We start from the raw sequence: 27,870 nt of genomic DNA, 5'->3' as shown, positions 1-27,870 counted from the left end.
GGGTCCCCCGCCGCACGCACGTCACGAGGGGGTGGGGGAGCACACAGCACAAGAATCCGCGGCGCCTCCCAGCACCGGAAGTACTTGTAGCGGAAATCTGTCCGTCACCACCAAGCGCCGGAAGTCCGCATGCTCTGACGTCAGCACGGAGCCGCCAGCACCCCGTTGTCGCGGGGATGGAATCCACCCGCGGCGGCGCGCGCGCGTTGTGAACAGTGCCCTGTCGCTGACTCCGCAGGGGGTGGAATGTGACCGTTGGTGGGGGACGGGGCGCGGCGCCAACCGCCGTGAGGCCGGGCCGATGCCGGGCCGCAAATCCTCCAAGGAAAAGAAGCGGCGCCGCTCTCGTTCCAGCGGCCTCGAGGGGGGCTTGGGCGCGGGGAGCACCGAGGGGAAGCGGCGAAGTACCGAGTCCAGCTACGGCCTCTTGGAGGTAACGTCCCCCAGAGCGGCCGGGGCCCGGCTGGGCGAGCGGAAGCGGCCGTGCTCTGGAGGGGGGAGGCCGGGGCTGTGGCGCTGAGCGCTAGGCCCAGCGTTGAGCCGGGAGGTCCGGGGCCGCCTGGCGGGGAGGGGCGCGGTACCGCCTAGGCGGGTGCTCGGCCTGGTTCCTGGAGCCCGAGACCAGAAGGACCCGGTGGGATCGACTCGTCCGACCCCCTGCGTGACACGGGCGGTGGGACTGCCCGGCCCAATTCCTGCGTGGGCTACAGCAGAGCCCCCATGCGATTGGACATTGCCAGGGAAGCCCCCGCCCCCGGCCTCTAACCCGCACAGGGTGAAAGCGCCCCCCGAGGGGCCTCTGCTCAATCCTGACCCACTGGTATCAAGGGGAAACGACCTGTCTCTCCGTCTGAGAAAAGCAGCTCTTCCAGAGCTGGGCTTGGAAACCCCCCATGGCTCTGCTCCCACTTCTTCTGCACTCCCCAGATCTGCCCCACGGCGAGGGTAGCATTGCTCCCACTCCCTTTGGGGTGGCTGGACCTTGCCAGCTCGTCTTGGAGTGCTGGATTTGAAGCAGCTACACCAGTCCCTTCCCTTTAGCTCGCCTGCAGGCAGTTTCCTATGAGAGCCACTGTGAAGTGCTGGCTTCAAAAAGAAACTGACACATCCTGATTGGAAGTAAACTCCTGAATCAGGCTCAGAAGCCTTTTACACACAACACGGAAATAGAAAGGAACAGACACGAATGTAGAGTAGAGAAAAGACAAACAAGATAGAAACCTGGTGAAGGAATAAAGTGCTGAAACTGTGTGGGGCTAGTCTGAAGTATTGGTGAGCTGCATAACTTTTCCCATGGGAAATTAGGTGCGGGACAAGTTTTAGAGGTGACCAAAATTTGTATATTAGTGTCTACAGAATTGCATTATAGAAAAGCAGTTTCATGCTTACTAGCTAATTTTTAATGTTTGATGGTAAGGGGGGCTACATGAAAAGAAATTTCTGGGGGAATCTCTAAGCCGTTACTGTACCCCATCCTCCTGCCCCAATACATGTTCTTGTCATAACATTTACTCCACCCTTTCTTAAAAAAAACTCGGCCCTCAAAATCCTGTGCCCAAACTGTTGTGTTTCAACAAGACATTTGTCATTAGCAGTAGTCTTACAAAGGTTAATTGTGATTAACTAAGTCAGACATACCCGAGGAACATGTTTTTTGTGCTGCCAAACATGGCTCCCCTTGTTTTCCATTAATTTCAGGGAATACAGCAGCCCAGTTATAGCCAAGTGGGCAAAGTTTTGTTTCGTTTTTTCCAAATATATTATTCAGATTATGTGGCGAAGTGGCTCTTTGCTTTATTTTTCAGACTGCTAGGATGAGTCAAAATAGCCGTCTCTTGAGAGGGATATTAATGTTTGGCCTACACATTTGAAGAGCATTCATGTAACTTTCACAATCTTACAACGTAAAGCACTTAAAGATTCATAACATTCCAGAAATACAAGATGTTCATTTGTAATATTCTTTTAAACATTTTATAGTAAGAACCGTTTTGTTGAGGCAGACACCGTTGTAAAATCTTTCCTCTTTTCTTGACTTATTAAAGAGACAATTTCCATTTTATTTTTCCAAGTATTTTAATCTTTTAATTTTAGGAAATAAAATGTACTGTGCCATCTGCAGAAAAAGAGGAGTTAGCTGAAGAGCACAGCGACATAGAAGAAGGTGGACTAGACCTCAGTGTGTCACTAAAACCAGTTAGTTTCTACATTGCAGACAAAAAAGAAATGCTTCATCAGTGCTTCTGTGTCATAGGGGAGAAGAAACTGCAGAAAATGCTGCCCGACGTTTTGAAGGTATTGAAATATATTTAACTCTTCAGTACATGCAGGGCTGAACAGCTCTGTTTGCCTCAGGTCAGTCCAGTGGATTTCCAATATGTATATTACAGCAACCTACATACCTTTTGTGCAACAGTTATATAAAATTTTAAATTTAATAATTTTCCACTATGGTACAGTCCTCTGTTTTTATTTTTTTTCACTCTTCTTCAGAGTCTTCACAAAGATGAGACATGAAACCATGGTGAAACTTGTCATTTAAAGATCCTATGGCAATATTTTTAAGAGGGATGGGCATGTTAACTCCGATAATTAGTCAAATGCACTAATTTTGTTCTGTTCCGCTAAATTCCTCCTAGAATTCCAATTCGATGTGGTATTTACTTCATGTCTTAAACTGTTGCATAGTATTTCTATACATTGTTAAGACATTGCTGTACTTTTAGTTATTGATACCATGCTCATCACTGTGGTATATAGAAATGACAGCATTTCATAGTTGGGCTGAAGAGCTGCTTTGTGTATAGACTTCTTAATATTGAGCTGACTGATTAATGAGACTTGATTTTTATATTTCTAAAACTGTTTAAATGTTTTCCTCTTTCTCTGTAATATGATATTAAACTCTTCTATGGTATGGAAGGAAAACAAACACTAATAGAGCATAATTTTGTCATACCACAGCTGCTACAGTAAGACCTGACTCTTAATTTATTATTGGAACATTCTGTGGAATGAGTTCCTGGTGTATGTCATCTGCTTGAGCTCTGGGTTCCAGTCCTCTAGGTCACAGGTGAAAATGAATTTGGAATGTTATTCCTGTTTAAACTAAAGAAAACAAAAGCATACAATTTGATAAGACTAGCAGCCTCTGCTGAAGAAAACCCTAAAATTGAAATGTCTGTTGTCATGTAGGGTTAGATTAGTCAAGTGATTGATAGTACGTTTCCTTTTAAGAAACAACAATATTATTCTGGGAGTGTGCATCTTCTATTGTGATGTAAAAAGGTTAAAGGAACAGCTTTCCAGTCTGAGGCATTGAGCAAGATTGAAGTAATGAGTTTAAAACAAAAGGATAGACAGACACAAAAAAACGTACCTCATGTCATCGTTGCAGGGCTGTTTGTTGCCACAGGGATTGAAGTACAGTAACAAAACTGTGTGTAAGCCTGTGCTGCGCCTGCAGTTCTAATGATCTGTGATTGAAAATAATAAAGATTATTCTAAAGGGACTTTTATCCTTACGAGGAAATATGGTAGCTAGAATTCAAACACAAAAGAGCTAGAAATTCCATGCACTTCAGTAATATGGACTAAATGGTTCATTTAACTACCCATGAAGAGTGTTAAGTACATTTTACCTGTATCCTCTTCTTTTTAAATCACTTTTCAGATCCTATCTTACTTACGTAAAAACTTGATGCCCCTGGGTGGGTCACTGGCAACAGGAATTGAACCCAGGACCTCTGAGCATAAGACTTTACTGCCTGAGCTAGACGATGCAGGTCTATTGGCTCTAATTTAAACTTCTTTGTGGTTCAGCTACTAGTTAGGGACAGAGTATGTGGAGTAAGCATGGTTTATGCTCATGGCTCATGTTACCAGCTTCTCCTCCATAATGACACACTAGCTTGCACTTTGTTCAGATGTCACAGCCACCATAGAATCTACAGGAGGATTAGGTAACAGACACTTAATCTTTATATTTTGTCAGTTTTTATTTTTTTATTGTTGTTAAATACCTAACTTTGAAAACAGACACGCACCCAAGCTGTCTTATTGCTCCTTTGTAGTTATATGATGGCTGTGACATCTCAGGAGGGTGCATCACAGCAAAAAAGGAGCTGCTGTCTGAGTTGGATGTTGCATGAACTGTACGAGAGGAACTGAAACTTTGGGTGATGTACATAATATCCCTGCTAGTTTGGTTAATGAGAACATGCGGCAGGTAGAGCTGAAATGGCTGGAATGTTCATGTTATATTTGCAGTTCATCTTCCAAAGGTGGTTGTCCGGATCAGAGACAATAGAGAAGATCATCAGGTCCCAGCAAGAATTCAAAAGCCGTTTGAGGTGGGATGAAGAGAGAAAGAAAATTGTTTTTTTCAGATTTGGTTCATCTGCATCTCTCAATGATTTGAGAGTCTTTCACTCTAAAGACAACAGTTGTTTAATTTTTGGTAGGAATGGAGGGTTGATTGTAGTTTGCATATATGCTTCTCCTCAGATATGTGGATTATGAATGTGGATTTTTTTGTTTTAATGTATTACCTCAATTTTCTTAGAATTGTTCCATGGAGGAAATCAAAAGGCTTTGCCTGGATCAATTAGAACTTCTATCTGAGAAAAAACTCCTGAAGATTCTTGATGGTAAGAACTAGTTCTTTATTTTCTCTTACGGTAAATTCTACAGATTTTGATCTTTAATTGTACAACAGTGCACAGTTAAAGGAATCTACCTTAAAGATAGGTCTTTTCTGTATATCAGACCACTGCATCCTCAGAAATTTCTTAAAATAAATAACTTGAAAGGAATAAATTTCTAGTATTGTAAAAAGTTAATTATCTGGCTAAATATATTTTTCTACATACTTAAACCAAAATATATGTAATAAGTCAATAGCTCTTAAGTTAATACCTGTTGATAGAAAAATGTGGTTATCCAATGTCACCTGCTGTGGTTATCCAATGTCACCTGCTGTGATATAGCTAGGGTTGCTCAAAAACTTTGTCTAAACTATTTTTTGATGGAAAATAGGGTTTTTGACAAAACAAACTTTTTCATGCAAAGTGTCTTTCTATGGAAAACTGCTTTTTGTCCAAAAAAAAAAACAAAAAACCTCCCAAAAGTATAATATTTCAACACTTTCAAATTAACATGTTTTTCTTTTGCATTGATTTGACATTAAACTGCCACCTCCAGAGCCCCTACAGTTTTCCTGTATGGACACAGTTTAAAGTTGAACTGATCAATACAAAATATTTAATTTTGATTTTTCTCAATAGAAATTTTTCACCGTGAAGTTTTGAGTTATCAAACTTTCAACAAAAAGTATAATTTTTCCATGGAAATTTTTAAAAAGAAAAACAGATTTTTTATTTTCATCTAAATTTTCTGCAGGAAAACATCCTTTTTTCTGACCAGCTCTCGATTATTGTTCTACTAAAGCGAAATTCATGGTTGTTGTATAGAGTCATAGGGTTAGAATGAGAATCTTCTCTCAACCCATAGCAAGGGGCAGTATGGTGCTGCTCCAGGAGGAGACCAGGAAGGGAATTGAATGTTCATAGCCATACTTCTTTCCTTGGATCCCAATGTGCTACAGAGGGAAATAATTTGCTTTTGTTATGTATGAGTAGCAGATTCCATCCCCTGCTGTACCAGCTCAGCTGTGCTGGCTGAGGCATTGGGGTAGAGTCATAGTTTTACCTAATCCCCCACCTGATGCGTGAAGGTGTGTAGCAGTCCCATGTAGGCTATTCTGTCCCCTGCTGTGACTCGCGTATGTAGCATGTGCTGGGAAGTAATGCGGAGTCATATTTTCTTGTACAAGCACTTGGGGCAAGCCACAGTTTAGTGTGCTGTTGTTGAGTTTTATATGAGTGTGTTGCATGACAGGCCCCAGGGTTGACGTGTAGCTGCTCTGTGGCTGCATTCAAACCCATGAGCTGGAATAGTATCTGCAGCCTCATTTGCACTCCCTGCTTGGCGACTCTCCGGTATTAGATCCGTGTATTCACAGATAATACCTAGCTCAGACCCAGTGGTACCTTCTCTGGTCTGTCTGCCAAATTCCCTTCAATACTGGCTTGTTTATTGCTAACTTTTCTGTGCCAGTGTTGAGCTCCCCTTTGGTTGCAGGAGATGCAGAGGTCCACTGAGCGGGTGTTTCACCTATAATCCCTCTTTTGTAGCTCACTGTGAGCTTATGTGATGCAGAGAGCCTTGGATTGATTCTCTGAGGCCTTTCATTGCCCTTTACCCTTAGTACAGTAACAAAGCTGGATTTTCATATATTTTAATGGATAATCAAAGGATAGTTCAAACTAGTCTCAGCTTGTGGGCAGCAGCAGTTTCAGATATTGCTTTTTTCTTTTGGGTAAATGTAATTTTAGAACATCTCCTTCAATTGGAAAAAACTACACTGTTGACTTCAGGTAAAATTAAGTTTTGCAAATAACTCTAAGCAGGTAGGAAGCAACACTTGGCTATAATCTCATATGCTGAAATTTTATACATTCAGGTGAGACTGGTGCGGACTCTGATACTGATGAAGATGGAGACCGTGGTGGAGTTAAGACCGGAGCTGAATCAGTCAGTCAGTGAGTAAAAAATAAACAAACTTGAAAGAGGTTTTGCTTTCCTCTACCTTGGTTCACAGTAGCACCAAAGGCCGCAGTACCCCCTCAGATTCTTACTCAAATGGCTAATCCAGTTGAAGCCACTATGAGTGGTATCATCAGGGTCCAACTCTGCAAACCTGTACTAACACTTTATCTGCATTGAAGACAACGTTGTATTGTAAATCTCTCTGAGACAGACCCTCACATTGTTAGCCCCATCGCTTTCCATTAAATTTCCTTTCTATAAATCAGTCCTACCAAAACCAAGCCATTGCTTTAATAAAAAGAAAGTTTAGCCATAGTGTGACACTAAAACAGTATATACCTTACTGGATGATGATCATCATATGCCAAAATACTACATAATTGCCAATTAACTGAGAAATTAACTACACAGAGATCTTGCAAGGGAATTGCATGAGTACTTAGGCCCTGATTCTGCAATCTCATCCACATAGATGGACCCCTGAACCCATGTACAGCCCTACTGTGGCACTGTCCAGACATCAAAGTCCACCTGCACTAATCTAATTGTAGAATCAGGGCTAAAGAGAATCAGTTAGAATAGAAATACCGTTCATCCTTTTTGCAGACGTTTGTATGAGGCTCCTTATCAGACTACTTAGTGTTTGTTGTAAGAGCATAGTGGGGTTTTTTTGTGTGCTACTTTGCATATTTAAGATGCCACTATAAAGAATTCTGATTTAGGGGAATATTTTTATCTATGCCTGTGTTGCAGTTAACATTAACACCCATTAGTACTTGTGTGTAAAAGTAAAACCAGGAAAATATATCATTTTCATCTTATATGAATCTTGAAGCCCTTTACAAACTGTGAGCCTGATCCTGTGAGGTGCTGATCACCCTTTGTGATGTGCTGAGTGCCTCCTACTTTTATGGGAGTCAGTGAGCTAAGCACTTTGTAGTATCAGGTCCTAGATATGTCAAGCAGTCTCTTCGTCCCTTCATCCACCACTGGAAATATAGCTAACAGCAAGTGAAATGTTCATTAGGGTGAGGAGAGGATCCTGAGGGATTATCCTAAGGGGAGATGTGGGGGGACCCTTGTTTTTAAGGTTTGAGCTAATAGACTGAGTTCTGCACACTTCACTATCTCAGAAAGATAAGGGCTGAATCAGTTCTGTCAGGATTCAGGATTGTAGTTCTGTAGCTCAAAGGTGTTTCAAAACTAGTGTTCAAAGCAGGTAGTCATGACTTCCAGTCAAAATAAATTGAACAAAAATGGTATTTACATGCAAATAAAATAGTTAATGACTTTAGGGGAAAAAACTAAGAGGAAAATTGTGTTGTCACTTAGGGAATAAAACAGTAAAAATAAAAATGTAAAGGGGGGAAAAAAAGGTTTTTTTATCATTTTTAACTAGTATTTATCTGAAGGGATTGCAAAATCCATTTGCTCGTAAAGCATAGGAAGCTTTCTCAGGGGAATACTATTAACCTCCACAGAATCTAAACTTCAAATTTAAAAGGAAGGGATTCTTCAGCCCTTATGGTTGTGAAGATCACCTTCCAGACATGAGCCAAATGTAAATCAGACCACCACAGTGCAATCTTCCAAAGACTGAAGACACTGGCCAATTTTTATTCTGACAAAACGATGAGAGAGCGCCAGAATATTCAAGCAGTCTTGTCAGTTTTCACTGTGGCTATGCAGGACCCTATGGGGAGCAGCGAAACTGACAAGAACCTTGCTAGTTTCAACTCTGCAGCTGACAGACAAAGCTATGAGTAGCAGCAGCAGCACCACTGTAGTAAGGTCCTGAGGAAGAGGGTCAAAAACAGAAGCTGGGCATGCAGTGTCAAGTAGCAGATACCTCTGGCTTCTAGGGATGTAAGTATCATTTTAAAAGTTAAATGTTTAAATGATTAAAAATATGTTGTTTAAACAGTTAACCAATTAAGTGGCGGTTGCTGAACCCGCCGGTCAGCAGGGCCGGGGCTGGGTGGTGGGGCCACTGGGCTGGTAGGCCTGGGGTTAATGGCTCAGGCGGGTTAACTGGTCAGACTAATGCTTACCAGTTAACCGGTTAACCTTTTATATCCCTACTGGCTTCTGTGAAGGTAGAAGGCCAAGGGAGGTGTAGAATACTGGAGACACCCACACCTCTCGCAGCAGCTAGTATACCTGAAAATGGGTGGAGGAGAAAGAAGGGAATCGACAAAGGTTCCTTTTCTCCCTTCTAGTAGTCAAAGAGAATTCTGGGGGAGTTGGAAAACTATCAGAACTGTATACAAGCCACATGTTCCTTCAAAGGATGAAGTCCCTGAACAAAGTGCAGGCAGGCAGATGTGGTCACAATAGCTTTCACCTAAGTAGGCTTAACCTTTGGGCCAGTATGTGTTAAGTAATTTTTTCAAGCCATTTATAAATGAATACAAATTGAAGTTGAAAGCCAGTAAGAGCTTTTAGAAGACAGTGTTTCAGTCAGAACTGTACCATATCGGGGAGTAGACTGCTTGAATATGGCACTCTTCAGGAAATAACAGAAAAGCTGATGTTAAAGTAAATTTAAAATTTTTCCAGGGATTATAAACAATGTAAAGCTGTGTAAGGTCAAAACCAGTTCAAATAGGGGAATATATCTGTTTTTGGAAGACAGTCTTTTCAAAAAAAAGACTCACCAAATGATTTGCTGGGCCACTCAGTAGAACTTTTGGGTTGAAGTGACTTGTTTTATGTAAAACTGTTACATTTTCTATATTCCTGAATTATATTAATGAGAAGATATTAAAGTTTTTTTTTAAAAAATCCCACTTGTCTTCTCTGTTTTCATAGGCCTCATGGAGCCTCAAGCCCAGCATCTGACAAATTAGATGTAAATCAGAAATGGGCTAAAAACATGGTTTCTTGGCCCTTGGAGGAATATTTTGCTCATTCCACTTTTTACCTTAAAAAATAGGAAAGCTCTTGCTTCTGTCTCCAAAAGTCTTACTCCAACTCTGTCTCCATTTCAGTCTGGTTGCCCACAAGTATATAGTGGGATACACTCAGTTGCAAAGTTTAGTTCTGGACTTCTCCCAAGTCCATTTGGAATTTGAATCAGTGGTTATAGTTTTATAAGTGGCTATAGTTTGATAAAAGCTTTGTTTTATTAATGGATGCATGTAAATTCTGTCCCCACAATGAAATGGAATACTGAATGTTTCCTCAAGCTCAAAACGTAAAAGATTTATGAAAATCTGTAGTAGACTCCATTAGAAAGCTCTTATCAAATGTAAGATATGATTGTTATCCTGTCATCTACCCCTTTCATGTTGGAAGCCATGTAAAATCAGTCAGTATGAGTTGTGCATACTGAAGGATTACAGGATCAGGGCCAATGTTTGCTAGGACTCTGCAAATTGCTACCCTAATACAGTACATGGGTTCCCAAAAAAAAAAAAAAAAAAAAAAAATTTGGTGGCTTCAGAATGTGGCCACCAACTCTTGGTGGTGGCTGCTCTGATAATTTTTCCTAAAATAATTAACTTTAGGAAAATGAATATACAGGCACATATACATGTCCAAAACATTGTAATTTGTTTATGTAGTTTTTTGCAGACTCAATAATAAAAATAATGTACAGTTCTTTCTGTTCTTTACTGGACCTAAAAACAAATAAGGTGCTTTGCACATTTTTGTCTTTTTTGTTTTGTTCTTTTGCTTTTTTGGTAAAAGGTGGATGTCTTTACAACAGTTCTACCCAGACTTTGCTCCTATTCTTGCGCTCAGAGCGTGTCCCCCTCACCCTGCCAGGGAGTTGCCAAGCTCTGCAGCAGCCAGGAGCCACTGAGCTGCTGCGGTAGCTACAGCAACTGTAAACGGCGAGTCCGGTCCCAGGCGAGGGAAGCACTGACTGGTCTCTCTGTCCCTACCTTCTATGGCCCTTCAGCAAGAGCCCGTCCTGGGGAAGGTGAGTTGGGAACTCATTGGCTATCTGCAGAGTCCCAGACTCCCCGGGCCCTGGTCAGGCGGGAGTGGGGAAACTGCCCCGGTGACCAAATGCTGCAACTGCCTCCACTGACAAGATCTGTCTCTGGTGCTGCGCACACCGGCATCACGTGTCTTCAGAGGTGCTGCTCAGAGCCTTGAGGAGGCTGCACAGAAAAGGGTGCCGCAGCACCCGCAAACAGTGCATCTTGTTGCCCTTGGTAACAGCTATTCAGGAGCAACAACTGGGCACTGCAGGGTGGGTCTTGCTGCTTTGTCCCCTCAATCTCTGCCCATGCTTTGGAGGCTGTTGTGGCTGCAAAAAAATCTGCTGGTGGCCACGTTTGAGAAACACTTCCCTAATAGATCTGTTCCATAACTTCAGAGCTGTGTGCAGTTTCTTAACATGCAATTGGTCAGATCTTTAATATACTGTTTACAGCACTGTTTGTTTCTATGCTGCTGTTCTACAATACAACACCATTAAGCCAAAGGATTTGGGACATTCCAAGGTTTTTGCTAAATGAGGTATAGTTAATTGAGGAAGCCGGTCAACTAGTATTTGTCTACAAAGCTGGCTAGCTGTTTCTTCCCTGTGCTCTGAGGTTGCGAAGTGAGTTCTTCAGCTGCTGGTCAGTCCCCCCCTTTGCTCTCCTATTTTCCTTCAGCAGGTACCGATTCCCCAGTTTAGTCCTGTAGTAGGTTCTGCAGGATTGTAAGAATACTTTTTCCTGGGTATCTGGGGGCTGCAGAGGACCCAGGTGGTGGTCCCACAACATCCTGAAGAAGCCTGGAGGTCTTCCAAACAATGTTCTTCCTGAATGGCCTTCTCTGAGTGTGCCCCGAGTAGGCGTCTCAAGCTATTCCTTGATGTATCACTGCGTGTGTTGGTAGATGGGGGGCCAATATACTGGATACCGCTAACTAATAATCATATATATTCCACATGTGTAATGCAGTCAAGTTATCTTTGCTGTGAGAAGTCTAATATGTGTGGGTTTTTTCATTGCTGTGTGGAAATATTCAGTGTAACATGTTTGCTTTTAATCAGTACTGCTTACAGGCTTTTGGTCACCTTACTCTCATGGATGCAGTTTTCCTTTGGTTTTGTTTAGGAAGCTTAAAAGTTTGAAGATTTCTTTTTGTTTTAACATATTTTGCTTCCAGATACAGGACTGCACCCAGACATATCCTCAGCTGGTCTTTATCCCCCTAGGATAGGATGCTGAACTATACCATTTGGGACACTGGTACTGCTAGTCACATCAGATATGAGCAGCACTATTAGGACCTGTTATCTGTTCACTGGTATTCTATTCAGGTTCTTATACTGCACCCATCATGACATCAGAGCTCCTTCCTGTAGTGCATTAAGCAGTGTGTCTAAGATTTGTCACATGCGGTTCTTCCTTTCATGTGGATTTATATTTCTTCTGGATTTTTATCTTTTTTTAATAGGTGTGATGTTTTATTGATGTTTTAGGGATCACCCAGACCAATAAGAGGTTGTCACTTGCTCTGTAAGCTTCAGATGCCTTAACACTGTGTTGCTGTGGCTCCGATCTCTGACACAAGAAGCCTATCTACCAGCATAAGGTCTCACACTGGCTTCCCTTAGCCTACTTACTCCTTGCAGGGTGACATCAACAGGCCTTCCTATCCTGAGTCTCCCCAAATCCATCCTCCCTGAGTTCTTAACTACTGGACACTTGGAGTGTTCCCCCCCCCCCCCCCCCCAGTTTGTCACCCTGAAAGGTGTGAAACCAGCCCCCCAGATACCAGCTTACTTTGGCCTTCCTCACAGTTTGCACAACGGAGACTTACTTGGGGTAAAAATAAACAAAAGGCTTATTTAATAGAAAAACCACAGATTCAAAGATGAAATGGGAAACGAAAGCAAACATGTACAAGTTATGCAGAAAACAAAGGCTCAACCTCAGTCTTTACACTTCTGTATTAGATAAAATCCCTTTTCTGATACAAGTTACTTTGCCTTTGAACAGTTTCCTAGTATACCTCATAACTGTAGGGGGGAATCCAGCATTTCACAGACAGCGTCACCCCTCCCTCCTGCCAATGAGGTGCACTGCTATATTTTGTACAAGTTGGAGTTTCCCGACAACTGATAGCTTTGTCCTTGTCCAGGTAGATTCCATTGTGGTAGGCCAGTGGGCAGGTCACTGAAGTCAGGTGATAGTCTGCCAGAATGGGCTGTAGTTTTCTAGCCAGCTGTTAGTGGTAGAATATTATGTTTGCAGATGTTGGAGTGTGACAGCATAGAGCTGGGGAGGAGTCAAAGAGCATTTGTAAACTCAGGACTGACTTGACCAATTATGGGTATGTCTCTTCAACCAGAGGAGACTGTACTGTGACATAGTTTGGAATTATTTTCTTCTGTCAGTCAGTATAACCTCCATCTTGCTTTGGTTTACGTTCAGCCAGCTGTTCATCCTTGAGCTGATCTCTGCCAATACCGACCTAACTTGATAACAATGGTGGTGATGTGTTGCTAAATTGTATAGTCAGATGCCTGCCCACACTTTGGTTCCTTACGAAATTTATTCAAGAGGCCAAATAACCAATATCAATCTGGTTTATTGCTGTAAGCCAATAATATACTACAAGAAAAGGGTTCTATATGATACCAGTGTCTGGGGAAGCCATCTTGTGCAGCAATGTTACATTTGTATTACGAGAGGATGCGATCCCAAAGTTACACCTTTATTTACATGTCACTAAAATCAAATCCATCACTTTGTCCCAGTTCCTTAACTTGTTGTTCTGTTTCTTCCTTATCTTGGTTTTGGATACTAGCATTCCAGGTACTGGCCTGTGAAGTTACTTCTCTAGTGTGTACTAAGACTAAGGGTGAATGCATCTGGATTTTGACAAGTTTCCTATCTGCTTAGGCCAAATGCTTGCTTCAGCAAATGCAAGGAGTTGTGGGATACTTAGACTATTGAACAGAGTTATGGTATCGGTCAGTTTAGGCTATATCATTGTTACAGTATTTGTGTTTAATGTTATTGATTCTTAATGCATACTTATCTGTAGGTGTATGATATGGATAATACATACATTAATATGCTGTCTAGCATGCATATATATACATATTAGTCAACAGTTTTCTTACACTGTGAAGGATGAATAGAGCTGTATGTCATCTGCGTGTTGTTGACATTTGAGCCCATGATGTCTTGCCAGTGGTTATATGTAAATATTGAATACAACTGGAGAGAAAAAAGATCCTTGTCAGACTTGGCAAGTGAGTGTGTCTGGTGGTACAGGTGCAGTTTTCCATCACTATCCTTTGGGTGTGTCCTTGAAGGAAGGACTCGAACCATTTTAGTACATTTCCCCAGGATTTCTGCCACCTCTGTCATGTGGGACAACTACATTTCATGATCAGCTGTGTCAAATGCTACACAAAGCTTCAGAAGAAAGGATGCATGTCTGCCCTCCATCAGTTGATGGGAGGATATCTACTATCTGCATCACTAATGCCGTTGCTGTTCTCTGTCTTGGTCTGAGTCCAGTTGTATGCAGTCTAGTATATTGGCTTCACATCTGTATTATGCCTGGCTTTAGATGCTAGAAACGTTTATTGCATTGGACACAAATCATAACTAGCATTTAATATTTTGAAGTGCTTGGGGGAGAGGGAAAAGCATATGCAGGTGGCAAGAGGACAAATAGGAGTGGGGAGGAATGTGCAGGCGAGGAGGAAGTTGTACACAACAGAGGAAGGGAAAGGGAGATCAAGAAAATACTCACCAGATACAGCAGCTCTTGTCACTCAGATGAGTACTGCCTCCAGATAAAACCATATCCAATGTTGAGGAGGCTTGAGCTTCTGATCTAGGGAAGGAAAACAAAGGAAGACCAGGGAATAATTTTTTTTTTTAATGGACTCCTATTTCTAGTTACTGGTATGACATTGTGCAAAGAAGTTACAGTAATCTCAGATCTTTAGATGGACCCTTTTATTAGTTCATTTCCTTTCTGTTCTCCCAGCATGGGTGGTGGAAGTGCCTTATCTGGTTGTCCGGCACAATTCTTTAGTGAATTGTGGATAGTAGGCACTATCTCTGATATGCTATACTTTTATAATTTTCTTTGAGACTCAGTACACTGGTGTCAGACACCTATCCTTGGCCCTGATGTGCCCCATGTAAGATATTTAACCAGCTTTCATGACAGTCAGATTCTGTAGACTCTAAAGTGGTCACTTAAAAAAAAATTAGAGTACTTATGGTTGCAAAGAAAGAAAACTTGCCAAATGGAAGTCAAGTGCAACTGATGCAATGTTGTCTTCCACAGTTCACAGACTGCCTGAAATAACATGGGTTGTTGAGTTTAATGATGGCATTTTAGAGCCAATTATTCAAATAAGGTTGTTGTGCAATTGTTCACCTAGCTTGCATAGTTTCTACATTTGTGTGCACAAATCAGAATGAGTATCGTGCTTGCTCCCTCCCCCCCCCCCCCCCGTTGTTGTGATGCAGTGTGCAACAGTAAGTTTACTAACTACAAATTTAGTTGCTACCTGAGGGGCTTGTTCAACCCTGGATGTTGATGCAAATCTCCCATTGTTATCTGAGGAGGATCTGTTGTAGGTTAGTATAGTATAGGACCCCTTATCTTTGTGATCATAAAAAAAAAAAAATTGTCCTTCACAGAATTTGACCCCTCAAACTGTATGAAATACATTCTTTTTTTCTTAAAGGTTCTCTCTAGTATAGTACATTAAATTAACTTATTTCCAAGACAAGTTGTAAACTAGAAAGTATTATAATTTGATAAGCAGTTCAAGAATTTTCAGAAACACAGGACTTGAAGCAGATTTGTTTGTGAACATAGGCAGCATAAAAGCTGTAATCAATGTAATAGCCGTTTTCTTTTTTACTTTGTAATATATAGAACACACAAAAACAAGGCTTCTGATACGTTAGTCTGACATTCATAGCTCATTTTGCATGTATCCAAATGTACTGAGGTACATCCTGTCATTCCGTTTAATGTTATGCCCTTTCTAATGCAAAATGTAATAAAAAGTATCTTGGACTTTCCATTACAAGAAAATGTCGACCACAGGGATTTTGGTAAATCTATGAAAATTTCCTCCTTCATCTGGTTCAGAAACAGTTGCATGTTGCTATTTTTAAAAATGAGCATTGTGTCTTTTATACAAGTAGCTCTCTTGCTTAACCAAATTTGTAAATTTGGGTTGCAATGTTTAATACTGTATATAATTTTTGAAAACTAAAGAACTATCGGTTTTGATTATGACTCTAATACTAGTTAGCCCCCATGAATTCTTGATTTTCTAAATAGGACCCGATCATGCAAATAATCCTGAGCATAGTGCATAATGCTGGTAGGGACTATACCTAGTATTTCCAGCATTGATGTTTAATGTGTTGGTTTTTATTAGTAATTCACAGACCACTGTGATAATACAGAAGACTTGTTCACTGCAATTAAGTTTTGCATGCAAGAAAATACAGTTCCTCAAACTTAGGCCCTGGATTTTTTTTTTAAGGGCCTCACCCTGTTCTTTGATTTTATATTCATAAAGCACATGCACAACTGCACAAAAAATCCATAGATGTCTAATAGCCTGTTTCCATCTGTTAATCACAGAGACAAGTGATTGAAGGGCATTGAATTACAGCACAGTTAATTGCAAGTACAAAAATGCCTGCAAAATGAGTCTGCTTCTCAAAATCAGACTCTGACTGTTCTTCTCAGTGTGTACCAAGGAGAATCTATTACAGTGGTTCTCATTCTTTTTGGGCACTGAGAGCCCATGAATCAGGTTGCATTGCACGCAGCCTAGCCCAGCCAGAGCTGCAGGAGCCACTTCTGTGGGGGTGAGTGCACACTCGCACACACCCTGGGTTTCTCTGAACCCTTCCCCTGAACACCTTGGGCCTCCCATGCAACCCATTGACATATTTTGGAGGCTGAATTTTGTGTCTTGAAACCTTGGTCTAGTAAGTCAGATCAGTCTGGAGTCCAATTCTGTAACATAGCTAATGCTTATTATTTATTTCATCTGTCGTCATCCTTTTGGTGGGGGAGGGGGAACAAACCTCCTTCCCTGATACTTCTTCCAAGAAGAATATCATCTTAGATATTATGTATTATGTATGTATTAATTCTTGTCCTGTAAAACTTGATTCTCTTACGTGAAATAGAGAAGGAAATCCGGAATAACTGTTCAAGCCTTGCCAAGGAAAGATCAGTGTGGGAAGCCTTTTACTACCTTAGAAGGAAGCCTGTAAAGTGAAACTCAGGGCTTGTCTACGCCTGCAATTTACAGCACTGCAACTTTCTCGCTCAGGGGCGTGAAAAAACACTTCCCTGAGCACAGCAAGTTTCAGTGCTGTAAAGTGCCAGTGTATTTAGCGCACTAGCGCTGGGAGCCACGCCCCTTGTGGAGGGGGATTTTTTTAGAGCGCTGGGAGAGTTCTCTCCCAGCGCTCTGCCACGACAACACAAGCCACATTAAAGTGCTGCCGTGGCAGTGCTTTAGCATTGTCAGTGTAGACTAGCCCTAACAGCCTTAGGAGATGAGCAGCCTAAAAGAATTAGGCCAAGGTTTTCAACCTTTTTTCATTGCAGACCCCTAAAAAATTTCAAATAAAGGTGTGGACCAATTTGGAAATTTTAGACATAGTCTGCAGACCCCCACGGATCCATGGACCACCTAATTAGGTAAGCTTCACTTTGCAGCTGCTGTCAACGGCAAGCAGCAAAAGAGGGAAGGTGGTGTTGTTTTGGTAGAGAGGGTCCTTCCAACCTCCTATTTAATAATAATAATAATAAATAAAAAAAAAAAAAAAAAAAAAGTATAAGATGGAATAGAACACCACCCAAACAAGGGAGAATGGCAAGGAGACCCAAGAGAAAAATGGAAGTGGAGGGGCTAATGCACCAAAATTGGAAGGGTGAGAGGAGGGAATCAGCTGAAAAAGGAGGGCAGGAGACAGCTGTGGCTGACTTTGAAAATTAGCACTGACTCTCTCCTAGAGCATATCTCCCTGATTCTGACTGCTTTCTTTCCTAACAGCCAGGAGGCACAGGGAACTCCAAACTTTAGTCGCCACTTGTTAGCCAAGGTCAATATGGAAAATGAGGATATGAGGCCTGCAGCCACAAAGGCATTGCCTTAGGGTTAAATCCAGCATATTTCCTGCTCCCCACACGTGGGGGCTGTACTGAGGTGCTCCCCACTTTTGTATCTGCTTTTGGCTGCTGGGTGTCTGCTGTTTTACACCGGTGTAAATTAAGAGTAACTGAATTTGGCCCACTGTCCTTATGCAATTGAATTCTTTTTATTAAGAAAATAACCAAATCTAGACTGCTCGGCCACTGCTTGGCCACAAGATGGTGCATGACACCTGCTTATTAAAATCCAGCTGGTGAAGTTTCATCAGCAATCCAGTCAAACCCAACCTTTTATGATAAAATAAAATGCGCTGTAAAAGATTTGCCTTTGGGACCCCCAATTTTTTTGACAGCAGATGGTCTTTACAGCAGGGATGCTTTTTTTTTTTTTTTTTTTGCTAAAGCAGTTGATATGGTCTAAATATCAGGGACACATTCTACAGCAGGTCTTGCTACATGATTTCCAATTTACAGAAAAGTCTTTATTTTTTGTTAGGTAAAAAGAAATGTAGATATTTCTACCACTTGTACTTAAAACAAACTGCATAGTTAAAAATAAGGGGTTGCTGTGAGGTTGCTGACAAAGGGGTGATTCTGATTCTTGAATGAAATTTGGCTTTAAGACTCGGGGCAGCAGAAGTTTTATTACTGCAGAGGTGACACTGCTTGGCATCTTTCCTTCTGGAAACTATTTGATTGTGTCAGAGCTGACCCTGCTGCTTGCCAAGGAGCAGCATTGCCATCAGCAATGAAAACAGCCAGTCAGTTACTCTCCTTGGCAAAAGGGAAGAGTGCAAGTTTTTGGGTTGTGTTTTACCACCACCAGCCCTCCCCCCCCCCCCCCCCCGGAGGCTGGGACAAGAAGGAATGAAAGTCTGAGAACCTGCTTAATATGTTTAAAAGATCACATTAAAGCAAAATTAATTTTCTCTTAGAATTTCTGGTTTTAGATATAGCATCTAAGAGCTAATACAGCCTGAAATGTCTGACCTTCTGGAGACAAGCAAAAAACATAGAATCATAGAATATCAAGGTTGGAAGGGACCTCAGGAGGTCATCTAGTCCAACCCCCTGCTCAAAGCAGGACCAATCCCCAATTTTTACCCCAGATTCCTAAATGGCCCCCTCAAGGATTGAATTTACAACCCTGGGTTTAGCAGGCCAAACCACTGAGCTATCCCTATGTGGGGGAAGCATTTGGGTGGTTCCTAGGATAAGAGAAGCTCACATAAACAAGCTCCCTGTTCAGCATAGCTCTTTCCTCATTTGGGCTCTTTTCCTTCTCATCTCTACCCACTCTGCCATCCTTCTGCTGGAAATGGAGAGCCCAACAGAATTGAAACCTTGGGATTTGGAATAACATCTCACCCAGCTTCAGCGGGTAGGGAAGCATACTAGAGAGAGGAGGGAAGCACACAATCCTCGCCCAGTCTCTTGCAAGATACAGGTTAAGTCAAAGTGGGTGTGTGCTATCAAGCCAAACATTCAGTTTTTTGCATAACTATTGCATCTGTGTGTGCAAATGCCTAGGCACCTTCCTAAGCATTTGTTTGCATAATTGTGATAATTATATGCATGTCTTTGTGTGCAAACTTGTGGGACAAATGGAGGGCCATTCAGAATTGATTACAATGTCTACAACTAGCGGGCGAAGTAGCCATCAAAATAGGTGTACCCTCATTTGCATCAGTGTAGCAAATTTGGGCTGGTTAGAAATGGTGTACAAAATGAAGAGATTCCCTTCCAGTTGATTGTTTAGCCTGACATTCTAAACAGAAACACATCTGTGGTTATTTAATAGAAAAACAGATCTGCAGCCACCTTGTTAAGAAAGAACTTGTTTAAGGCCATAGTTGAAAAGTAACTAAGTCTTGAGTATTGAAACTCTGAAATTAGAATATGGTAAGATCTGTGGTAGTGCTATCATTTTTTTTTATGGTTCGATTTAATACCTACAAGCAGGTTGGTTGCTTTGATTACATGTTAATATAATACATACTACACAAACTTTAGACTAGAAAACAGCTGAGGTATGAAATTGGGTAGATGAATATAAAATAATTTTACTGCCAAAATGCTCATTAAACTCAACAATTGGATTCTCTTGATTTCAGGATCTTGCTGTAAGCAGTGTCTGCCCTTTTCAGGTGCATCTTACAATCTCTCATTTATACTTCCCTGCTTTGTATAAAAAATGTCATTTGAAAACTGTAGGTAAATAGCAGGCCACAAACATGTGTTTCCATGGCTCTTAGGCTATTTTTTGTTTGCTTCTGTGCAACATGAAGCAATTCCAGGGTTGACACCTTAGAGGGGGAGGGTGTATGAATCTTAAAATTAAAAAAAAGGTGAATCTTTTAAGGTAGGGGAAATAGATATTGAACCCAGGTCAATAGTCTGGCTGAATTTGCTTTTTAAAAACAATTCTTTAGTGGTAATGTTAGTTTCTCATGAGGGTGAAAATAGCTACTTAATTGCAAAAGTAAACAGCAAATATCCCTTGAATGCAACTGAAACTAGATTTTCTAAATTCCTGCCTGTGTGACACTTTATGCTGCATTTTGCAAATAAGCACCCCATATTGGGAAGATACTGCCAATTATGATTTTTCATTTGTAGGACCAGTGCAGTGAGGATAATTAACTTTGATCTTGTATGTCACTGAGGAAAGCAGAAAAATACTCTGGGGTTCTAAAGTGCTTAAAATGGTTATAAAAGTATATGTAAACTCTTGTGGCCCCTTTCATACAGAACCTGTCTTACTCAGGCTATCAACAAATACTGTGTGCTAGTGTAAAGGAAATGTTTCTTTGAAATAGTCCTCTTCACATTATATAATAAAGCGTGCAAATTAAAATGTGTTCTCGTTTGTTTCCAGACAAGACAACAATGTAGATTCTACTTCTTCTCTGAGGGAAGACAGCAAACTGGAAGGTCTGGAGTCAAAACAGGGTATGTACTGAGAAAGCTGAAGTCTTGTGTTCTTGGCAGTGACCAGTTTCAACAGCCAGTGACTGTCAGCCTAGATACTTGAACTGGTAGTAATAATAATAGTGACGCATCTTCAGTGGAATCAAGACATCTGTGCCACCTAGATAGTACAGAAATGAAAAAATGATGAATCACTTTTTTAAAGACCAAAACAAAATCCAAAACATGGGCCTAATTTTCAGAAGTGCTGAACAATCAAAGTTCCCATTGATGCTCCAGTAAGACCAGAGTGTTCTTTTGAATGACATGTGGGCATTTGTTGCTTTCATGCTGAAATATTGACATTCAAAAGTCTTCCCCACTCTTTGTTTTTGCACTGTATTCATAGTGATCTGAAGTGGCAGAAGAGAGTTTGGTGAGTTTTATATATATTTAGACCCTACTAGTGCTGGATCAGTAGACCAGGATCATCTTAAGAGCCTCCTGTTTCTTCCCTGGGCTCCATAGGAAAAAATAAATTAAAAGGTTTTGGGGAAATGTATTTTTATCATGAAGTTGATGCTATCTTTTCACTTTGCCAGTCAAATACATTCAGTATAACGATTTGCAGCAGCAAGAGATTAGGTAAATCTGTTGTATAAGCAACTAGCCATTCATTGCTCTTCCTAATTCCTCCAGAACTTCAAATCCTAATAACATAATAGTAACTGTCCTGAAGTAGACTGTAGGTCCATCGTTAACTAGTGGGGTGAACTGACCAAGCAGTTTTCAGCAGGAGCAAATCTTCAGATCCATAAATTAAAACAAGTAGCTATAAGCAAAAAACAAAACCTTTTAAAACCAACCCAAAAACTGCCTCAGCCTGGGGTCCATGCAGTTCTCAGTTCCTGAGTGTGGCGTCCTGCCTTCTTATAGGCATTCTTCTTGCTTCCCAGCACATATTGTTTAAGCCTCTTCCCTGAGCCCAGGTCCAATGGCAGGAGAAAGGATGGCAGTAGAGTTTTACTTTCAAAATAAGCAGCTGCCTGATTTCTCCAAGGCTGTGTGGCTTGTTCAGAGGATCTGCAATCCTGATTCCCATCCCTCTCCTGCCCCTCTGAGTTCTGCAGGACTGGAGCTCTTGGTAGCTAGGGGAGCATTACTGCAGCTCGGCAGAAGCACAGTTAATAACTCAGCTGTGGGAGAAGGGAGTGTAGTAGAGGGGAAGCAAGACTGCAGGCCCTCCCACTCTCCGACTTCTCACTTCTGGCCATCCAGCTGAAGAGGAACTTTGATCATTTCTCTCTCTTTGGATGCAGATCATTCTAAATAATGATCACCTTCCTTTGGATATCTAAAAGACAGCTGCTTCTGTACTCCAAGTGCAAGCTGAGCAATTGAAAGTAGAAATACAAACAAGCCAGCATTTGGTGTGATCACACCAATATGGCAGCTTTTGGTAATCAGGTGGGGACAGATGAGCCTTCATTTTCTGTAGCCTCCAGGAAAGAAAGGTACAAAATCAGCTTTTCATTCTGGTGATTCTAGTGTCTTTGTTTTTTTAGAACAGACAGAAATGCATTGGGTTAAGCATTCATGTACTGCTGTGATGGGCACTGGATAAAATACCAAGACAGATAGTGATGTACTTTTGATTCCCTACTGTACATTGGAAGCTGCGTTTAAGCTGCATCAGCTCCTTTTTTAGCTCATCCATTTCATGAACACTGCGTAACAACTGCCAGTATTATTTTATACATGACACTAGAATTATAGCTGCTTCTATCTCAGCCTGTTTATTTTCATTTGTACTTACTATACATTGTAATGTCAGAAATAACTGTCAAATCAGTAAATGCTGCAGATTCTCATAAACTGTATTCCTCTTATGAGGGGGCAATATTATCTGCTTCCAGCAGCTTTTATTTCACAATTCTGAGTCCTATCTCAACAGCTTTTCAAATGGTTTATTATTATTATTATTTATTTTTTTTTAAGTAGAATTAAATGGAGGGAGGAGGTAAGAATGTCATAACAAAAGCTGCAGAATTGTTAAGAGCAGGATGCCATGACTTTGTGAGAAACGCTTTAAATATTGCTTGTTGCGCTATATGTAGTGACCTCGGAATTGACAGATTTCCTGCAGACCTCTTCCACTCTTTCTGTCCTATCTCAGGGAATTGATGACTGCTGCAGGTGATTGCTTCATTGTCCTTTTTTATGACTTTATCAACCACGGTATCATGATGGCTTTGGGCAATGACAGCGGTGCTTCTCAAGATGTTAGCTTTAAAGAGCTTTTGAGAATATGGGCATAAATTGTAAAATATAACTTAGTAATCATTCTTCTTCCATGCTGGAGCCTGTGATGCTACAGGAAAAAAAAGGTAGAAGACAAAGCAGGCTAAGCAGAAGTGAGTAAAATATGGTTAAAAAAGGAATTAAGTGTGCTGAAATGAATTTCACAACTGTAGCTGAAGGAATAAGTACAAGTTATCAAAATGAAAAAGATAATGAGAAAAATGCCATCTGAGACTTTTATTACTGTGTAAAATTACAACTGCAAAAGAGGGAAATGAAGCTCATCAGCTAATTAAACAACATTTGTAGGCCAGTGGTTGTGTGATTACTGTGCATTGTGCTGCCATGGAGACTCCTAATTCTGGATAGAACCCAGGACAGCCTGTACCTTTGAAGGCTGGGCAGCTCCCTATTCTATACAGATAGTGGGACAGGAATGAATGACCCAGTTTGTCAGTAGCTTTCAGGTTTTTCCACCCCCTCCATCTGATCAGTTCCAAAGCGAAGATTGGCAGTAAGGATGAGCATGCTCAGAGTTTAACTTCTGAACTTTGAACTAGGCTCCTCAAATACAGTATGTTTTCTTGCCCCATGGAAATGCAGTCCTGTTGAATACGGTGCTAAGTAAATATGGACTGGTGCTTTGTAGCAAGACAGAGGAATTTCCATTCCTTAATCTTAATAATTCCCATTCTTTGTCTTTCTGGGCAGTTAGTTAGTAAGATTTTGTTCAGAGTCCACTCATCCCTTTTTGTAGGCAGGGAGAGGAGGAGTGAAACTTGCATCTGAGGTGGAAATGCAGATTTTGAGGTTGCCATGAAGGCATTTTAGAGACAGGGCAACTACCCCAAACACATCACTTCTGTGGTGTTGAAGACTTTAGTAGGGGACTGATGGGCCTTATATATTAGTGCTTATTGCAAACTCCTCCATGTGATGTTGAGGATTAGAAGAGGACACATTTTTCATAGAATTAAATTGTTTTAGCCAATATAACCAGTTTTTACTCCAAAAAAAAGTCATAATTCACCTAATAAGTGCCACAGACCAAAAATCCTATATATCAACGTGATCAACAATGCTAATCTCCTCCAGAAGCAAGAATTTATAGGGATTTGACCAATTTTCCCATACCTGACTAAATTTATGATGATCTTGATCTTGGAAACGTGTAGCTGTGTACATTTTACATATCATATGCTGTTTACCTGTTTGTTAGTATGCATTTGCATCCATGTTCAGTAGCTGATGTTACAAATCTGGGATTGCACATGTTGAGTAGCTAAGACCTCGATTCACGAAAGCATCCCTATTTTGGATAGCACTTAAGTCCTGAATAGGGACTCGTGTGCTTTCTTAAATCTGGGCCAAAACTCCAGAATTGAGGATGTGTATGTTTCTTTTGAAGTCTTTACACCAGCACTCAGGTTTAAGTTTTTATTTAGGGTAAATAAAAAGCAGCTGGCTATCTTAAATATGCCTCTAGTGTTTATAAAAACAATTTAAGGAAACTTATTGTTGACTAGGTTGTTGGATGAAACACCATTCCTCCTTTTTTTTTTTTTAGGCAAGGAAAGTGCATTTATTATATTTCTTTCTTGGTGTTCAATATCGATTTTTCATCCCCTCAGGATAACAGTTATGTCATAAAAGCCAAGAAAAATCTGTTTTTCTAAAGATTTTCCTTCCCTGCTCATAAGCAAATATGCGCGCATCCCAAAAAGCATTTCTTCTAAGAATTTCATAGAAGGGGTAGAGTTTTCTAATGCATTCTTTTACACTTAAAAGGAAAAATTGATCTCTGGCAAAATTTGTTGCTTCAACTTATTTTGGAACCAGAAATTTTAATTTCAATTGTCCATATCCTACCTGTTAATCTTCACACAGAATTTTCATTGAATGAAAAGAATTCTGTGCAAAGTTCAAGGGGAGTATGGCCCTTTATAGGTATGGAGAGTTTTTCAGTTCTCCCTCCTGTTTTCCAGAAATGCCTCTCACCCACATAGCTGTATTCTTGTGATATGGTGTACAACCAACGGCACCGAAATATGAACAAGCATTTCTAAAGACAGACTTCAAAAATTTCTTTTCAAAGATGTGTACTGTGCTGTTATTTGAAGAGGGAGGGGAATGGTTCATGTTGGGACTAAAACACATGCTTTCAAAGGAATTGTCATTCGTATTTAGAAGAATGATTAGCAAAATCCTTTCTGTAAGTTTTGCAACAATAAAATATTAAATGTGAGCATCTTGAGGAAAATCCCAGAGATACAAAGACAATTAGTTAAAGGCATCAAACCCTGGCTCCCTGCTGTATTAGACTACATTATCAATATATTCTTTATAACCTGAGCTTTAGTAAAACTCAAATTGCCTGGTGTCCAAGAACAGCAATTCACAAAGGAAGTACTGCATTGGTTTCCAGTATATCAGTGGCTTTGTTGTTGATGAGCAATACTGGCAGATCAATAATACTTCCCAGCCTTGGAGATTTGAGGTTTAGGAGCTAAAAGAACAGATGGAGAAAACCAGTGATTCTTAAAAGTCATCCACAGAAAGGAAACCTTTTTAAACCAGTTGGCAAAAGGCTAATTTAAAAAAGGGAGGTTTAAAAAAGGAAAATTAATATGGTATATAGATGTTTATATCCTAATGCTGATATGCTCTACAACTATCATTTTGTTTTATTATTATACAGTACAGGAGCTTACTGTATATGAATGTACCTTTTGCCTTATATCTTCAGCACACAGTGAAAAGTTATTTTTATTTTTAAAATGCATTTCTTTAAATCTATAATTTCATTTTTTAAGACTATTTATGAATTAACAGCCTTAACTATTGTATAATGACCCTACCAGGAGCCACTATTAAACCCTTGGAATCAGTAATTTTGCCATTTTGTTGCAATAAATAACCATATTTATTTTAAGCAATAAGCAATATTATCAGAGCATATCTAAAGATGAAAAATGACACCCAAGCACCAAGTAGTTGCGGAGCCAAGGTGTCAAGAGGGATAGTATCTCTCACTCACAACTTCACCGTAAAGAGAATCGGTGATGGAGGTTTTGCCAGTTTTACTGACTGTACTGCTTTTTCTAATTAAACTCTTCCTAATAAACCTCTGCTTTTAACGAAAAATAAAAATCACCAGCATTTCTTTTATAATTTTACTGAGCTGACCCAAATTCATCTGAAATACTTCACTAAAAGGCTTAGATAATTGTAATGTATGACTTTTTTTTTTTTTTTTTTGCATCTTCATTGGCTTTGGTATTTTTTCTTTATTGTAATTTATAAAGTAATCAAAGTATTTTTAAACTGCATTTTGAGAATTAAATTTACTTCTAAAATAATCAGTCCCAGAAATTCCCCACATCAACTTTCATTTTGTAATGCAGAAGCTTCATTGTGAAATAAAACCTTATGACATTTTTAATTAGGAAAATAGATCATGTAACTCCATATGATGGAATACATTTTTCAGGCACTGCTGCTTTGGTATATTGTATGTTTTTCTAAATTGGAATAAAAAATGCATTAAAACTTGTCTAAATTAGATCAGTCTTAAAAGTTGGGGGACGAAAAAGAGGAGGAAATACTTGTCTATAATTTATAGATGGTTTTTGTCATATTCTGAATCTGTGAAGAGAAACATTTTTATGCAGAGGCAGTTTCTAAAATGAAAGGGAAATTTTTGTTAGGCTCCCTGCACTGCATGGTTATTTGTTACATTTGTGTTACAGGCAAGGGAGAAGATAGTGATGTCCTCAGCATAAATGCAGATGCATATGATAGTGACATAGAAGGCCCATGCAATGAAGAGGAGAGTCCAGATGTGCCAGAAAGTGCTGTCAGAAGTGGAGCTGGTCAGATAGATGACCTTCAGAAGGACATTGAGAAAAGCGTGAATGAGATACTGGGGTTGGCAGAATCCAGCCCAAAGGAGTCTAAAGCAGCAAACTTGACTGTTGCTCCATCAGAAGATGTTCAGCCATCAGCACAGCAGCTGGAGCTCCTGGAGCTTGAGATGAGGGCCAGGGCTATTAAGGCCCTGATGAAGGCTGGCGATGTAAAAAAATAGCCCTAAGCTTACTTCATTTTAATTTTTTTTTATATTTGTTTTGAAGGGTGTGATGTCTGTTCTCTTCAGTGCTATAGTACGTTTGGATTGGGCATGACATTCCTCATTCAAACCCTTTTGCGTATCCTGACCTGTGGCTTAAATTGTTGATAGTTGGTTTTCATTGCCTTTGGCATGCTGCTTCTGTGACTTATACAAATGGATTGGTTTGACACTGCAGTAGATCAGTGTCTCTTTTTGCTGGGTTATCACTTGACGTGAATCAGGAAGAAGTCATAGATCTGTGCCAGGATGCTGGGTGCCTTTAATAAAGGTTAAACGAACACTGTAGGTTCTTCATAATTCCTGTAGTTAGCAATTAAACTGCTAATTTTTTTTTTCCCTCCTGAACTTTTTAGCAATTTAAGTAACTTGATTTGCATGTGCTTCTTAAAAAGGTACTATTTTGAGGAGGTCTTCTGTGGCATGACAGTACTCATATCTGCTTGCAGCACTCTGTGATACGATTTGAGATGTTTATTTCTCATTGGGCCGCAGCTTTTAGGAATATAAATGAACTAGTTAAAATTGAATGACAATTTACTTTGGGAGATTAAAAGCATTCTTAATTTTTAGAGAGCTAAAATTGCTAAGGAGAATTTTTTTTTCAGTAAGCAATCTAAGTTAATTGTTAGAGAAAGTAATTCCAGTGACACACTACGCTAGTAGGTGTTTTTATACTGCTGGTCATTTTATTTGGCTAGTCTCCTCCCACAATTATTTTATCATGTACATCTCAGCTGAAAACAGGAAAATGAATGCTTTGTTTCTCTCACTGTGAGATTTTGTTAATTCAGCACATCATC

At 40.3% G+C, this 27,870-nt stretch overlaps 1 protein-coding gene across 1 annotated transcript; it reads left to right on the top strand.

Annotated features, from left to right (window-relative positions):
* Positions 1 to 152: 152 nt before the first annotated feature.
* Positions 153 to 27,870, top strand: CAAP1 (caspase activity and apoptosis inhibitor 1). The gene is made up of 6 exons (XM_074952103.1): positions 153 to 433; positions 2,095 to 2,295; positions 4,565 to 4,649; positions 6,524 to 6,602; positions 20,606 to 20,679; positions 26,688 to 27,870. The coding sequence occupies exons 1-6, from the start codon at positions 302 to 304 to the stop codon at positions 27,023 to 27,025; spliced, it is 909 nt and encodes a 302-aa protein (XP_074808204.1). The 5' UTR covers positions 153 to 301; the 3' UTR covers positions 27,026 to 27,870.

The sequence above is a fragment of the Natator depressus genome, chromosome 5, assembly GCF_965152275.1.
Source record: "Natator depressus isolate rNatDep1 chromosome 5, rNatDep2.hap1, whole genome shotgun sequence".
Classification (NCBI taxonomy): Eukaryota; Metazoa; Chordata; order Testudines; family Cheloniidae; genus Natator; species Natator depressus.
The sequence above is the reverse complement of the archived record's forward strand: the minus strand, read 5'-3'. Positions and strand labels throughout refer to the sequence as shown.